Source organism: Erpetoichthys calabaricus, chromosome 4 (assembly GCF_900747795.2).
Source record: "Erpetoichthys calabaricus chromosome 4, fErpCal1.3, whole genome shotgun sequence".
NCBI classification, from domain to species: Eukaryota; Metazoa; Chordata; class Cladistia; order Polypteriformes; family Polypteridae; genus Erpetoichthys; species Erpetoichthys calabaricus.
The window spans coordinates 33876474-33890458 of record NC_041397.2 but is presented as its reverse complement, the minus strand read 5'-3'; the positions used below and the strand labels follow the sequence as shown (position 1 = coordinate 33890458).

The following is a 13985-nucleotide window of genomic DNA, read 5'->3' as shown; positions in this document are numbered from 1 at the left end:
ATGCAGCTGCAGGTTGTGTTTGTTTCATAATGTATTATCATTCTTCTTGGTATACTCATTTGTTAGAAAAACATGAAACAAAGTAATCGGTATATATGAGTGTGTTATAGTTTGCTTACCAGGTTCATTGAAGAGCTCTGATGCATAGCTCACTAAACAACAACAGCCCACGCTCTTACAGCTGGACTAACCACAAGCTCAGCTGGACTTTACCCTTGCCCGTCACATTTTGTGGCTGAAGTTAGATCAGGGCTGGAGATAGTCTCCAGAAAGTACCAGGCTACCATTTGCCAGACTAGCTTGTTGTTGTGTTTTTTTTTTGGTTAAATTTTGTCTACTGTATCATTTTACCACATACTGTATTGTCACTACATGTTTCTGCACCAGTGGCACTAGTAGCAAATGCTGGTCACTGTGTTGTTTGCTGGTCTCTGTGTTCTTAGGTGTAGTGACAGTAAACTTAACATAAAATTCTGGGTAGGGTACTATTCCAAAAGAAGAGATACTGCCACACAATGGCCCAGTTTAAAATCACCAATGACCCTACACTGCACATCTTTGCATGTTAGTGTGTATTAGTTATAATAATGTAATTTAGAGGTACTTTGGGTCCATTCTGAGTATGCTATCATCATTATCTTATATGATTTTGTTAATTGTTTTTGCTTTGAGGTCCATCAGAGTGACTAAATTGTTGGTGGCCTCCTATACAAACAAATTCTAGCCTTTTGTCCAGTGGTAATAACTAAATCCAACACAATGTGGGAATTTGTTTGGTTAGTTGCTGACATTGTTTACACTGTAGTGTGCAGCAGGCTTGCGTAAGCTTGTTCCAGTTTGTATTAGTGTTTATACTGTGGTGGTCTGTCTCGTGCTTTGGGTGCTTGGAGTATTTTTACTAATCTATCAGTATGCTGTGTGCCTCTGGATAAATATAGTAGGGTAGCTGTGTCTCTGTACATGTCATACCTCGTCACAAAGCTAAAAATTCCTTCCTGACCTTCACTCTTGGAAGCCTTAAACTCTGCTGCAAGTAACATTAGTAGAGGTTTTCTGCACTTTAAGAAGCCCTTCTGGGTCAGCGGTGGGAAATGAACTGCCTAGCCGTAGAAAACATGATTAAGAAAAGCAGTGATCCTGTGGATTTCTAGTATTTGGGAGACAGTGTGGATTAATATCCAGTATTCGATGGAGGTGACAGCAGCCTGCTGGAATAAAGCCAGCATGATCAGCTTCATCAGGGGGCTCGGTAGGTCAGAAGCTTCTTTACTCGTCACTCTGGAGAGCGGCTCAGGACTGTTTAAAGCCGTCTGCATGTGAGACGCTGGCGTCTCATCACTTTCACTTTTTGCTGCCCTGACAAGCGTTCTCTGTGCTGTGTGAAAGTTTTGTTTCTGGTTAACACACACGTGTAACATATTTACAGTAGGTGTGTGCATATCAGTATGTATGCCACCATCAGTTAGATAAGATAGATAGAAATGTGGATGGAAAAAGTAACATTATAGTGTGCTTCTGTTTTTTTGTTTTTTTTATGCGCTACATATGTTTAATGGAGGAACATTTTAAAAAGAATTAACTGATTTGCATTTTTTGTCATTAAAAGCTGGAAATTTACACACTTTTCACTCTGCTACTACCCAAAACTGCTAAAGAACCTTAGTCCAGAATATTTTTTTCTAGTTTAAATGGTATTACTTTAATCATCTTTTGCTAATTTTATGTCCACATAAAATAATAAAAAAAACATTGTGATGCAGTCCTCCTTTACAAGGGGTTTTACTTTTCCAAACTGAATTATAATTTACCGTGCAGCTTAAAGCATTACAAAAATGAGCAGTTTCCATTTTTAAATGCATATTTTTAATATTTTATTGGCTTGGTGGTGATATACTTAAGAGACTGGGTTAGGGCTTTGATTTACAGTTTGGCAGTCTCTCAGTGTGAAGAGTACATGTACAGGGGATTCACAAAGTATTCAGACCCCTTCATCTGCTGTACACTTAATTTTGTTGCAGATTCAGCATTAAATAGATTTCTGAAAACATGTTTTTATTTTGACATTATGAGTTACTGAGTGTAGATTGATAGGGAAGATATGGCAAATATATCCAGTCTATTTAAAATTAAACCTACCACACAATAAAGTGGGCAGAAAGTGAAGGGGTCTGAATATTTCCTAAATCCACTATATGTTTGTGTGGATTTTTCTGTCACAGCCATCACCTAGGTATGGGTGTGTGCATGAGTGTGCCCTGCTGTGGACCAGTGCCTTATATAATTTTGGTTCCTAAGCACAGTTTTCTTCTGCAGAAATCTGTTTTTTTCCATCCTGTTTGATTTGTCTAATGTAGACGACATTTCTGGTGACAGTTCAGATGTTTGTAGCTCCTAGCCTGTGATATTGGTTCCTGCCTTGCACCAAGAGATTCTGATATTGACTTGAGCTTGCCAAACAAAACCTAAGGGATAACTAAATGGCTGGATGGTAAGTAGAATGGTTAAGTACAACAGTAGCTCCCATTAAGCCTTAAATGAAATAAAAAAATTAGAATGGTTGCAAGTTTTTAAAACTGGATTATTCTGTAGTGAGCTCTTTTGTGATTCCTGCTTCTGCTTCTTTCATTTCTGTCAAGAAGTATGAAGTCACACCTTTGGGTCTTTTGCTCATGACAAAGCAAGAGCAAACGATGACGTTATTGCCATTAGCTAAGAAATGACTCCCAGACTTGGTTCTTTCAATGAGTTTGTAACAACTAATGAGCATTTTAAACTAGGCAAAGAGAAAATGGCTGACCACACCTGATCACGTAACCCTGTAATGCTGGGTGTGTGATGCAAATTATCTTTTTTATGTTTGTGTGTGTGTGTGTGTGTGCAGCCTTCAGTTTGCATTGAGGGAGGAACTATGGACTTGGACTTGCTCTCTGTATGGAGTTTGTAAATTCTTTCTGTGTTAACACTGCTTTTCTGCAATTATTTAGGTTACATTGCAAAGACATGCAGTCTAGGTGTGAATAAGTGGTGGGACGGCATCAGCTCCAGGGTTCATACACTACCTCACTGCTAATGTTGCTGGATTAGGGTCTGGCTTCTCACATCTCTTTAGGGTTAAGCAGGTCAGGTGCTGGGATTACACATTTGTTTCTTTTGATGTTTTGAAGAAATGCTGTTAAACACATTTGAAAAAAATGCCTACAAATAAATTAAAAACTTTGCTTTTGTTTTCACATCTTTTGTGTATTTAACCCCTTATATCAGACTCTTTGTTTATGCTCAATTATTTCATTAAGGTGTAGGTTCTACAGGTGTAGGTGCACTGCTGACTGACTGGTTCCTGAACACAAATCAGTTTAACTTTCTTCATTGTGGCGCCCAACAGCATCTCTAGACATCTGAAGCAGCTGCTAGCTCAGTAATGTAATTCAAAGCATAGGCCATGCAAAGGTCATCTGAATCTGCTTTATCTGGCATACTGGGTCAAGTGGTGCCACAGTCCAGGAGGAAAGGGGGCACTAGACTAGGCCTTGAGTTACCTATAGTTGTTCACTCTGACTGGGCCAATGTAGAGTTGCCATTCGTCAGTTTTGAGGAATACTGGAGCCGCAACAGGTGTGCAACGTAGGACAAGACTCTCTCTCATACATACATACATATAAACATACATATATGTGATACAGTATCTACCAAATAATATAAATAGTACATAACACATATATATGTAACCTTTTTATATATAAAAATTTAAAGTGGCCAACATGTGACTTTGTTCATATTTACAACACAAGTGCAATATGAAGTATGAATTGACCAAAATGTAATACCACTGCTGTTTGAAGCTTAAGCTTTGAATTGAATTCAAGTCAAGTCAAGTTGGGGAGCATGCACTGGTAAAGTGCATTGCCGCACCCTCCACACGACGAAACAACTTGGGATCCCGGTTGGTAACCCCCCCCCAGGCAGACACGCAGTCCAGTCCCAGCCTCCGGAAATTACCCTCTATCTGCCGCAGCCAGGTGTTACGTGGGCGACCCCTTGGCTTGGTCCAGCCACTCAGGGCCCCAAGAATGAGGATCTTATGAGCTGGATCACCCTCGTGGAAATGCACCACATGGCCGTAGTGCCGTAACTGACTCATTCGACGCAAAGTCAAACCAACGGTACCCATGGATTCTCCGGAGAGAAACAGTACCAAAGGAGTCCAGTCTTCGTCTCAGGTCACTGGATAGCGTCCATGTCTCGCACCCATATAGCAAGACAGGAAGCACCAGGACTCTGAAGACTTGGACGTTTGTCCTTTTGCATAGATATCGGGAGCGCCACACACCCCTTTCCAGTGACCTCATGACCCCCCATGCTCTCCCAATCTGTTTACTGACTTCATAGGAAGAGTCATCAGAGACATGAATGTCACTGCCAAGGTAAGTAAACCTCTCAACAAGGTCGACACTCTCTCCACAGACAGACACACTGCTGATGGCTGTGCCCAAGAGGCCATTGAAGGCATGGACCTTGTTTTTTATCCAGGACACTCGCAAGCCCAGACACTCAGACTCCTCGCTCAGTCTCTCGAAATCCCTGATCAGAGCCTCCATTGACTTTCCGAAGATCACAGCATCGTCAGCAAAGTCAAGATCCGTGAATCTTTCTTCACCAGCAGATGCCCCAAAGCCACTGGACCCCATGACCTTGCCCAACACCCAGTCCATACAAGCACTGAAGAGAGTAGGAGCAAGAACACACCCCTGATGAACCCCAGAATTAACTGGGAAAAACACAGAGGTTCTGCCTCTGCCTCTGCACAGCACTCACAGTTCCAGTGTATAGGCCAGCCATGATATCCAGCAACCACAAGGGGATCCCGCGAACCCCCAGGATGTCCCACAGGGCAACTCAATCAACTGAATTGAGTTGAATTGAATTAAAAATTCAAAAATGTTTTGTGCACTGTTTGAATAAATATGTAATCACACATGGAAAAGAGAAGTTCATAACATGGGTGTCAGTGAAATAAAGACACACCATACTGTATATTGTTTGGTTGTCTTTTGTAGTGTTCGTATAAATGCACTGTACTGGTTATACTTGTCATGCAGTCTGGCAGGTGACAGGCCTTTTTAGAAAATGAAACTTAATTTACATTAAAAACCAGAATGAATCAGCCACTGTTATTCCTTACTTGTTGGTTTAACTTCACCTCCTCACAAAATGTAATAAAGCAAGGAAGACACAGTAAATGCTCGACAAGATAAATAAACACCTATGCACTGTTGCTTGTGTTAAAGTAATGTCATACAAATTCTGATTTTACATTTTAAATAACGGAAGATTAGATTAGCTGTGCTACCCATCTAAAATGAGTTGAAATCTAAGTAATCAACCTAAACCTTATGTTTTTATTTAATACATGAGTTGTCCATTTAGTCTGGTAGAAGAATTTGCATGGTGGCCTTTTTCTCTTTGCATAGAGCCCCCTATTTCACTGCTTCCTGTCTGCATTGCTGGTTGAGCTGATTATTCTTATAACTGAAGTGTTTTGCTGCAAAAATGTGTCAGTGGTTGCTACTGCATTAGCCTGGTTTAGTGACTCTATCCTAGACATGTCAGGGCTTTGGTTGGTTTCCCAATGTGCACATCCATTTATCATCATATTCCATTGGCCACCATGCATTGCTATTGGTCTTCAGCATTGCAGCTCTAAACCTCATTCATATGGCCTGAGCAGATGCAAAAAAGTTAGTACTCTGCTGCTGTTGCTTGACGTATAACATTGGCTGACAGAGTCTGGTCCTTTTCTTATTTTTAGGCCCTTATGTGGTATTTTTATTATCCTTTATGATTTATTTCACCCTTCTTTTACTTGTTTTGAGTATTGTTACATTTTCCTTCCTACCCCTACCACCTGGACAGACACACAGATACATATACACTGACACTTGTTCATTTATTAAAATACAAAAGCTGATTTCTGTCCACCTCACAGTTACTTTCTGTTGGATGTATTCGCCATTAATGTTTGTAGTGCATCATCTATTGGAATGTATTTTGGAATGAATGTAGTTAAAATGCATTACAAATGTGCTTTACATAGACATTAGAGAAACACTTTTACTACCTACCACGAGTATGTAGCATGCACCTAGATAATGTGAAGGCAGCCATTTCTCTGCCATACACTGACCCCACATTAGTTATTAGGTGGTGAAGGGATGAGAGAGATAGCCAATAAGGGAGAGGGAATGATTAGGGGGCCAGAATGACAAGCCAATGTTGGGCAAATTAGCCAGGACATCAGTGGAACACACTACTCATTTCAAAAGATGCCCAGGGATGTTTTATGACTACAGGTAGTCAGGTCCTTGGTTTTATGTCTCATCCGAAGGATGAGGCCATTTTTTTTCAGCACAGTGTCCCTGTCATCTGTACTGGGGCAATGGTAACCACACACAGATCAGAGTAAGCATCCCTTGTTGGTCTCATCAACACCTCCTTGGGCAGCGACTCAAGCTTTCTTGGTTGGTCTTCAGTCTAGCTACAGGCCAGGCCCGAACATGCTTAGCTTTACCTGTTGTGAAGTGCAGGTGGTATGGCCTCTGGCATTTCAAAATTAAGGAAAGGGTTGTATCTTACAGGACGTTTCCATAGGATTTGTCTTCTGCCAAGGTTTGCCATATCCTTCTTAGTTAGCTGACAGGACTGTAACTTTATGTTTGTAGACTGTTGAAGGAACCAGAGTCTCTGCAAGGATCCACCACAGACATTGGGATTTCACACAGAAGGCACTCCAGTCAGAAAACCAATCATTGTGCATCTGCAGTAGTGGTGCCTGAATGTTAACAGGCTAGTGTGCACATATAGATATAAAGAACCTTTTCTTTCCTTAACCATTCTCGATTCTGTGGATTTTGATTCTTGGCTTTCTGTAGCTAGTGGAGGAATTTTTCTCATTAATTCATTAATGAATGGTACTATTTAGTGCAGCTCCCTAATGATGGTCACCTAATTTAATATGTTCTAATGTTATGACATGCGAGAGGGGAGAGACTGTGATGTTGTTATTCCGACCTCAGGTCACATGTTTAAGAGAAAGAAATAGGTATGATGAATTAAGAACATCAGTTCATATTCAAAACCAACAGTATAAAGAAATTTAGAATTCTCTGCTGCGGGATTCATGTCAGCTTGGTTTCTCAAAGTTTAATATAATAAATCTGATGTAATCCAGCTTTATTGTTATATTTTATATCCTTTTATCAATTTTCAACCGTAGCTACTGTAATTCAATTAGGAGTTAGGAGTCCTATGCTTGCACCTACCCAGCAGCAACAGCCTACTGTTAATTGAGACAGATATTTTTATTGTCTTAATTAGAACATTTGAATCATCTAAATGAGAACAGGCATTTTCAACAAAGCTCACCAGTCCTATCCACTTGATTCTTTCAAAATAATAAAAAATCTAGCTTTGATGGTACCTAAAGTCCTACTGTCTACCACACTACTTGGTCACTTATTGGTCCAGATGAGGTACAGAGTATATAATGCATCAAGTAAAGGCTGGTTGTCCTCAAGGACATTCTCTGCAAATCTAGCACTATTTATCCTATTAGGAGGAGGAGAGGTAGTTCCTTCATCTGTTTATGGATTTTACTCATTTTGAAAGTCACTTTCACAATTATCTAAAGATAGCCGGCTACATGAAACCACACAGTTAACATGGTCTGAGTAAATCAAGTTCCCAGACCCCCTGCTTGTTTCAGAGTTTGTGAAGCACCTACTGTACTCCACTTCTGGTCAGTGAGTGAATGACCACCATGCATTCTGCCTGTGTTAAGCATTGCTTTTCTTTAGATTTGTTATAGATTATATACAGACCATTTGATCTGTAATCACTGGCACTCCTTACACACCAGGAAATAAAAAAAAATTCTGCCTGGATGTAAGGAATGTAACAGGTTTTTTCCCGTAAATTGTTTTGTTTGTACAATGAGGTGTTTTTGAGTAACATTGGATGAAGCTTAACTTTATTTAATCAGTAACAAAATGTAATTATGACGGAGAATGGAAAAAAAGAATAATGGGCATGTACAGCTTCAATGATACGGACCGACTCCACATACAATGAGAACACATACAATTTGGCAATTTATTTATTTAACAGAGTATACATTGTCATAATGAAAGTATGTAATATTCATTATGTATTTAAGGTGTTTTACAGGTTCCTGTATGGCACTCCATATAAGCAGTTATGAAATGAAACCCACAGTGCAAGTCCCTGAAAGTGAATTTATAAAATTAGGAGAAAAAAGTACCGAGTGCAGATGGAAAACTTTGGGAGGGACTAGCATTACTGCAGTGGGCTTTAATAAAAATCCAGCTCTAACACCTCGTGTTCAGGAGGGGAAAAAGTGAAGGTCCTGCTTAAGCTCTAATACAAAATAAATAAAAGAAGTGGTGTCACAGTTGTTTGATCGAAAAATAATCTGGTCTGTTCATCTAGTTTCCAAATCTGTCCATTTAGTGCAATGCCACGGAGTTATGAAGCCTAGAGGCAGGGATGATCCCTGGACAGAGCACTGGTCCGTCACGGAGCCCACTCATGCACACCCGCACATTCCTCCTTATAGGCTCAAGTTAGAGCTGCCTGTCAACATAAATTGCACGAAGTCTTCTTTAAAACTCTTTAGCAAAAGTGCGGGTTTACTTTGATCAGATGTGTTACTCATGTGTGTAACCAAAGGGTGTAACGTAATGAGGTTAAGCATCCTTATGAACATATAGTGAGTCATAAGCCATATTGCCTCCTAGTAAAGGGTGTGTTGTGCACTGCATATATTACATAAACCCTTTTACATTGTCAGAATGCAGAAAGATTATGAAGGGTTGGGGTTCCAGGTGGGTTAATCCCTCTCTGTTGCCAAGATGGTGAGGCAGATTGAAGTAGGTGCATAAGTACAGCACCAGAGATATTTGTCACAGTATGAAATTAGCACAAATGCTGCTTCCATCCAGTCATCAGGTTACTGAGTAATGGGAAAAAGAAACTTTTAAGCTAATGGCACATTACGCACCTTCTAGTTCAGGAGGATGTCAGACTTGACAAGTGAAGTTTCTGATCTTGTCACCAGAGGATGTCAAATTACAAGACTAGTTTTGTAAGGCAGGAGCACTCCGCTACATTCCTGGAGAGCCACAGTGGATGCAGGTTTTCATTCCACCCAGTTTCATAATTAGAAGCCAGGCCTAGCAGATAATGGAACTTGGTGCTTAATTATTTGGCCAGTCACTACTTTTATTCTTCCAAGACAAAAATTTTACATTGGTTGCTTTCTACAAACTTTATCCATTTGTTTTGTGGTCCTTTCCTTCTCACTTTTTTATTTCAAAACATCTTATTAACATGCATACGTCAGCACATGCATACACAGGTTTAAATGGAAGAATGTTAGCTGGAAAATTGGGGCTTCCTTTGTCATTTGCACCTCATTATTAACTGATGAAAAAAGCAGGCAACAATTAAAACCTCAACGCATCAGTTTAGAACTAAAATAGACAGTTAAGAGTTCTGAATTATAACAAGCAAGTTAACTAAAACTAAGCCCAAAAATATATTGCTTTATTAATAAATAAATGGGTTCTAATTAAGAAACTGGTTAAAATGAAAAGTTGCAGCCACATCGGGTCTCTAGGACTGTAACTGAGTACCTCTGTCATAACCTGTGTCAAATTAGACAACTGTATGATGACTTTCCAGCAAAGTTTCACATTTCCAAAGTATCGCTCTGACTGATGGAGCCAGTGCTATATGAATGCTTTCCAGGATAACCAAATTCTGGACTTTTACTTTCTTAATAGGGGGTTCCCCCCTGCTCACTTCACTCACCAACCCCCCTGGCCTGCGCTACATACCAGACACTTCACGTCTCTGCCACTCGCGTTGTGAAGTGGGGGGCTGAATGCACCCCATGGAGACATGGTCGCTCCTCCGAAACCCCCTCTTAAATGGTGATACAATGGGAAACAAATACATTTTTTTTACCTCCTCTTTGCTCAATCAGCTGCTGGATGATTTGCATCTTGCACGGCGCTTCGAACATTTAAAAACCTGTACAGCAGCTGTCCTACTCTTTGTCTTTTATTTCCGACTCCGGGCATGGATCTTTTTGCACAAAGTTTTGTCTCGTGGGACGTAAGTTCTTGATATTTTTTAGTTTGTAATTTAAAAAATGGAATAAGAATCTGAAAATCTAACAACATCACATTAAAGTTTGATAAATTCTGAAAATAGTGATACCAAACATATATATGTAGGTTTTAAAATTAACCTGATTTAAAGTGTGACAAAAAATAAAATTGTTGCACAAAATCATTGCACTTTTAGGCTTAGGATTTTATATTTATATTTTCTTATTTGCCATTCTGTCGTGATACATAAAATATGTGTACCAGCTTTATATGTAATGGACTTCCAGATGAGCAATTTTTGACTTTCAGCTCTCACACACTCACACCCTGCACTGTGACCTAAGACATATCAAAGCTGCTTGATTTTTGGGTGCTAAATGCAAACTGGTTGGACTGAGCAGCTGAGTATGTCGCACTACATGACTGACTGTGACCGCCTCTGACTTGCTAAAATTATTTAATCGAGTCTGTAACTGAAAATTGCAGGAAAGTCGAGTAATGTGTTATGTCCTTTGTACCATTGGTCTGGTGGGAGTGTCAGAAGGCAAAGAGGTGGGCAGAGTCAAGCTGGGGTCAAGATTCTACCTTTGGGTTAGCATATTCTAAATTGTGGAGGAAACAGACGGGATGTATTATTTCATGCAAAAATAGCCCCAGACACAGCCAAACGGTCAAAATTCTGATGCTGGTTTCTGTTAATGTTTCATGACTTCAATTTCAAGTCATGTATTATTGTACTTTCACTTTCACATTGTATTAATGTGGGGCTTTACATTAATATTTTTTTTTTATTTAATGGCATTTTTAGTTTCATGAACTCAAAGCAACTCTGATACTCTTCTTTACTGTGACACAAATATTTCATAATATAATAAAAGAACAGAGTGGGGTCCCATCCAGGCTTCGCACCTACCTTTGTGCCCATTACTGCAAATGTACAATTCAGTCCACCTGAGACCTTGTCTCGAATAAAACAGACATAGAAAATGATTGGATGATGGAAAGAATAAAAAATGGCAAGCATTGTATTATTTAGATTAAATTATTCCCTAAACCCTGACAATACTAATTGCTTTAAGTCTGAATCACATAGAGTGAGAATTCATTGGATGAATGCAAGATCAGGTGACTTGTGTTGCCAAGTATTTAATGTTTAGCCTAACTGAACCTGCAGTGTGGAGTCCTTCAAACGCAGATCTGATATTAGATGAGCATTTATTTTAACCAGGCACATGCTCTGGAGTGTCTCAGGATTATGTGTTGTTAAAGCAAACCCTGCTTGTTTCACTTTAGTTTCTTAAATTTACTCCATGTTAGTAATACATATCCACGCCACAACCCATTTCCTGTACTTGCATTTTTCATTATCCAGTGAGTACTAGGTGCAGAGCAGGAAGATACAAACCAACCCTCAGTGGGATGCACTCATCACAGGGCACACTCAGGTACATTGATACTTAATCATGTCTGTGAAATGTTTCATTATTATATTCGACTTGCTGTCTGTTATTATGCGGTGTAAATAGGTGTCTGTCCTTTTCACTGCATCCCATATTTTTGGCTAAGCTGCTTAAAGCTAGCAGTGGTTTGGTGGCATTTAGGATAGTGCTGCCTGACGAGTGCCAGGCTGGTCTATCCTAATCCATGTGGAATATCCACATTCTCCTTGTGTTTATGTGGGCTTTTTCCCAGGAGCTTCAGTTTTCCTGCCACATACTGTATTACTGGCACTTCTAAATTGTCCCCATCCGGAGTTGGTTCCTACCATGGACAAAATTAACCAGGTGACAAGATGGATAGATGTTGTCCATATTGTTATTTTAATAACATATTTTGTATTTTAACACCCTATTTACCCTACTATTTCAGTGATATCTCAGTGATTTTTCTTGCAACCCTTATCAGCTTTAGTGTGTCATTTGCCTTGACCCCATCTTGTGCTGCTATTGATGTACATACATCACACGTACAGTAGACTGAATAAATTCTGTAGTAGATAAAGTACAGTGACAGACAACTTATGATGAAATTCAGTGTTTCACCTCTAAGGTAGCTGGGACAGCCTTTAACGAAATTAAGAACTTTCACCCCTTTTAATATCAAAATCCGTTCATACATCCCTTTTCCATCAGAGGTCCAGGGAATGTGAGAGTCTGTCTCAGCAGCATCTGGCACAAGACAGGGACCAAATCCCTGGGGGGGCACACCAGTAAATGAGCTGGGCACACACCCATTCTCGTTTATATCTGGCCAATTTATAGTCGCCAGTCAACCTTGCATAAATGACTCTTGGCTTAAGAAGGAAACTGACATACTCGGTAAAAGCCTTTACAAGCAGACGCTGCACAGGCATGGTCTGGGCCCAGAATCAAAGCTACGTCTTCCCACCATTCAGTTACACTACACAGGTTTGTTTTCACATTCATACTTTGATTCACTTTCAGTGTTTATAAAGGGCAAAAATAAAAACGTACAGCTGGCTTTCAACATGCATGCTCCTTCAATCCCTGTGATGGATTGGCACACTCTCCATGTATTGTTTCTGCGTTGAGCCCATTGATTGCTGGGATTGGCTCCAGCTAAAACAATGTATGGATCAGTGGTTGAATGTTCCTTAATTTGAAGTGTATGCAATAAATATAAGGGGTGTCATATTTAATATTGCTTCTTGAAATACTATCCACTGATTTGAATGAGGATTTTTTTACAGTTTTGAAATGATTTAACCTATTTGCCCTTCAATTTTTCTGATATAGCTATCCTGGTTTATTGTACTGTTTACCGGCATGTCTTTTTGTCAAATACTCTGCCTCATGTTAAAACCACTGAAGCAGGGGTCATAATCTGTTATATTGTTTCTATGCAGTTTGTGAAGGGTTTGATAGGTGGCCTCATTAAACTGAAGTAAATGATGTTAACAACAAAATATTGCTTCTGAGTAGTGAAAACAGTCTTAGTTCTCAACCTTCATACAATCATGAGATCATGAGAGCAGCCTGCCCACTAACAGTGACGGCCAGAGATGGCATCCTCCCCTTACTCATTTTGTATAATCAATCCTGCAAAACAAAACCTATGATGAACTTGGAACTTTAATGCCAAGGAGGCTTTCCTCCAGCCCTTTCTACACATGAACTTCCATAGCGGAGAATTTGAAGCTTTACTGATTCGGTAGCACTTCACCATAAAGGTTACTGCTGCCTTCATTGTGGGAAAGATCAGGAGGTTTATATGAACACAGTTAGAAGTGTGTGCTCCTAGTGGGACAATTCAATTACTTTGCTCTTTATTTGCGTAAAAAATTGGTTCTTATCTTTAATTGCTATTTGTATGGACCAAGTATCAAATCAACGGTGACCTCGCAGTTCTCCGAAAAATCTGTTTGTAAATTGAGATGAATGCAACAAAGTGGGAAGGTGAAACACCACAACTGAGAACTCTAAAAGCTCCAATAGCATGTCACAAACAGACCGTCTTTGTTTGAGGATGGCGACTGATAGATGCATTGTAGTAAGCCTGGTCTGATATGTTGGCAAGAAGGTGCACAAAGGCATTATTTTATACATTTGGATGACCTGCTAATTGTGTCCAAACTTTTATTTTCTGTCTTATTTGTGTTTTTTATCGTATTTCTATATGGGGTTGGTGTAAAAGGATGTACTTGGTTTCTTTATCAAGTCTGATGCTATGCATTTAATGTTAAGTATTTCACTATAGTTTTTGGGTGTGGGTCTACATGCGAGTCTGCCCTGCTGTTCTTCTTGGGTAGCCCAGTCCCCCACAATCTAGTCCCCGTAT

The 13985-nt window shown here is 39.7% G+C and overlaps 1 protein-coding gene across 9 annotated transcripts in view; it reads left to right on the top strand.

Moving 5' to 3' along the window:
* Positions 1-13985, top strand: part of LOC114649938 (protein furry homolog) — a 471909-nt gene that overhangs the window by 231453 nt on the left and 226471 nt on the right. Inside the window, exon 1 of one of the 9 annotated variants that reach the window (XM_051927179.1) lies at positions 1077-1249. The exons of the other annotated variants lie outside the window; for them this stretch is intronic. Coding sequence (XP_051783139.1) covers positions 1189-1249 — 61 coding nt within the window. The 5' untranslated portion in view covers positions 1077-1188. Of the gene's footprint in view, positions 1-1076; positions 1250-13985 lie in introns of those variants that run through there. 9 annotated transcript variants of the gene reach the window in all.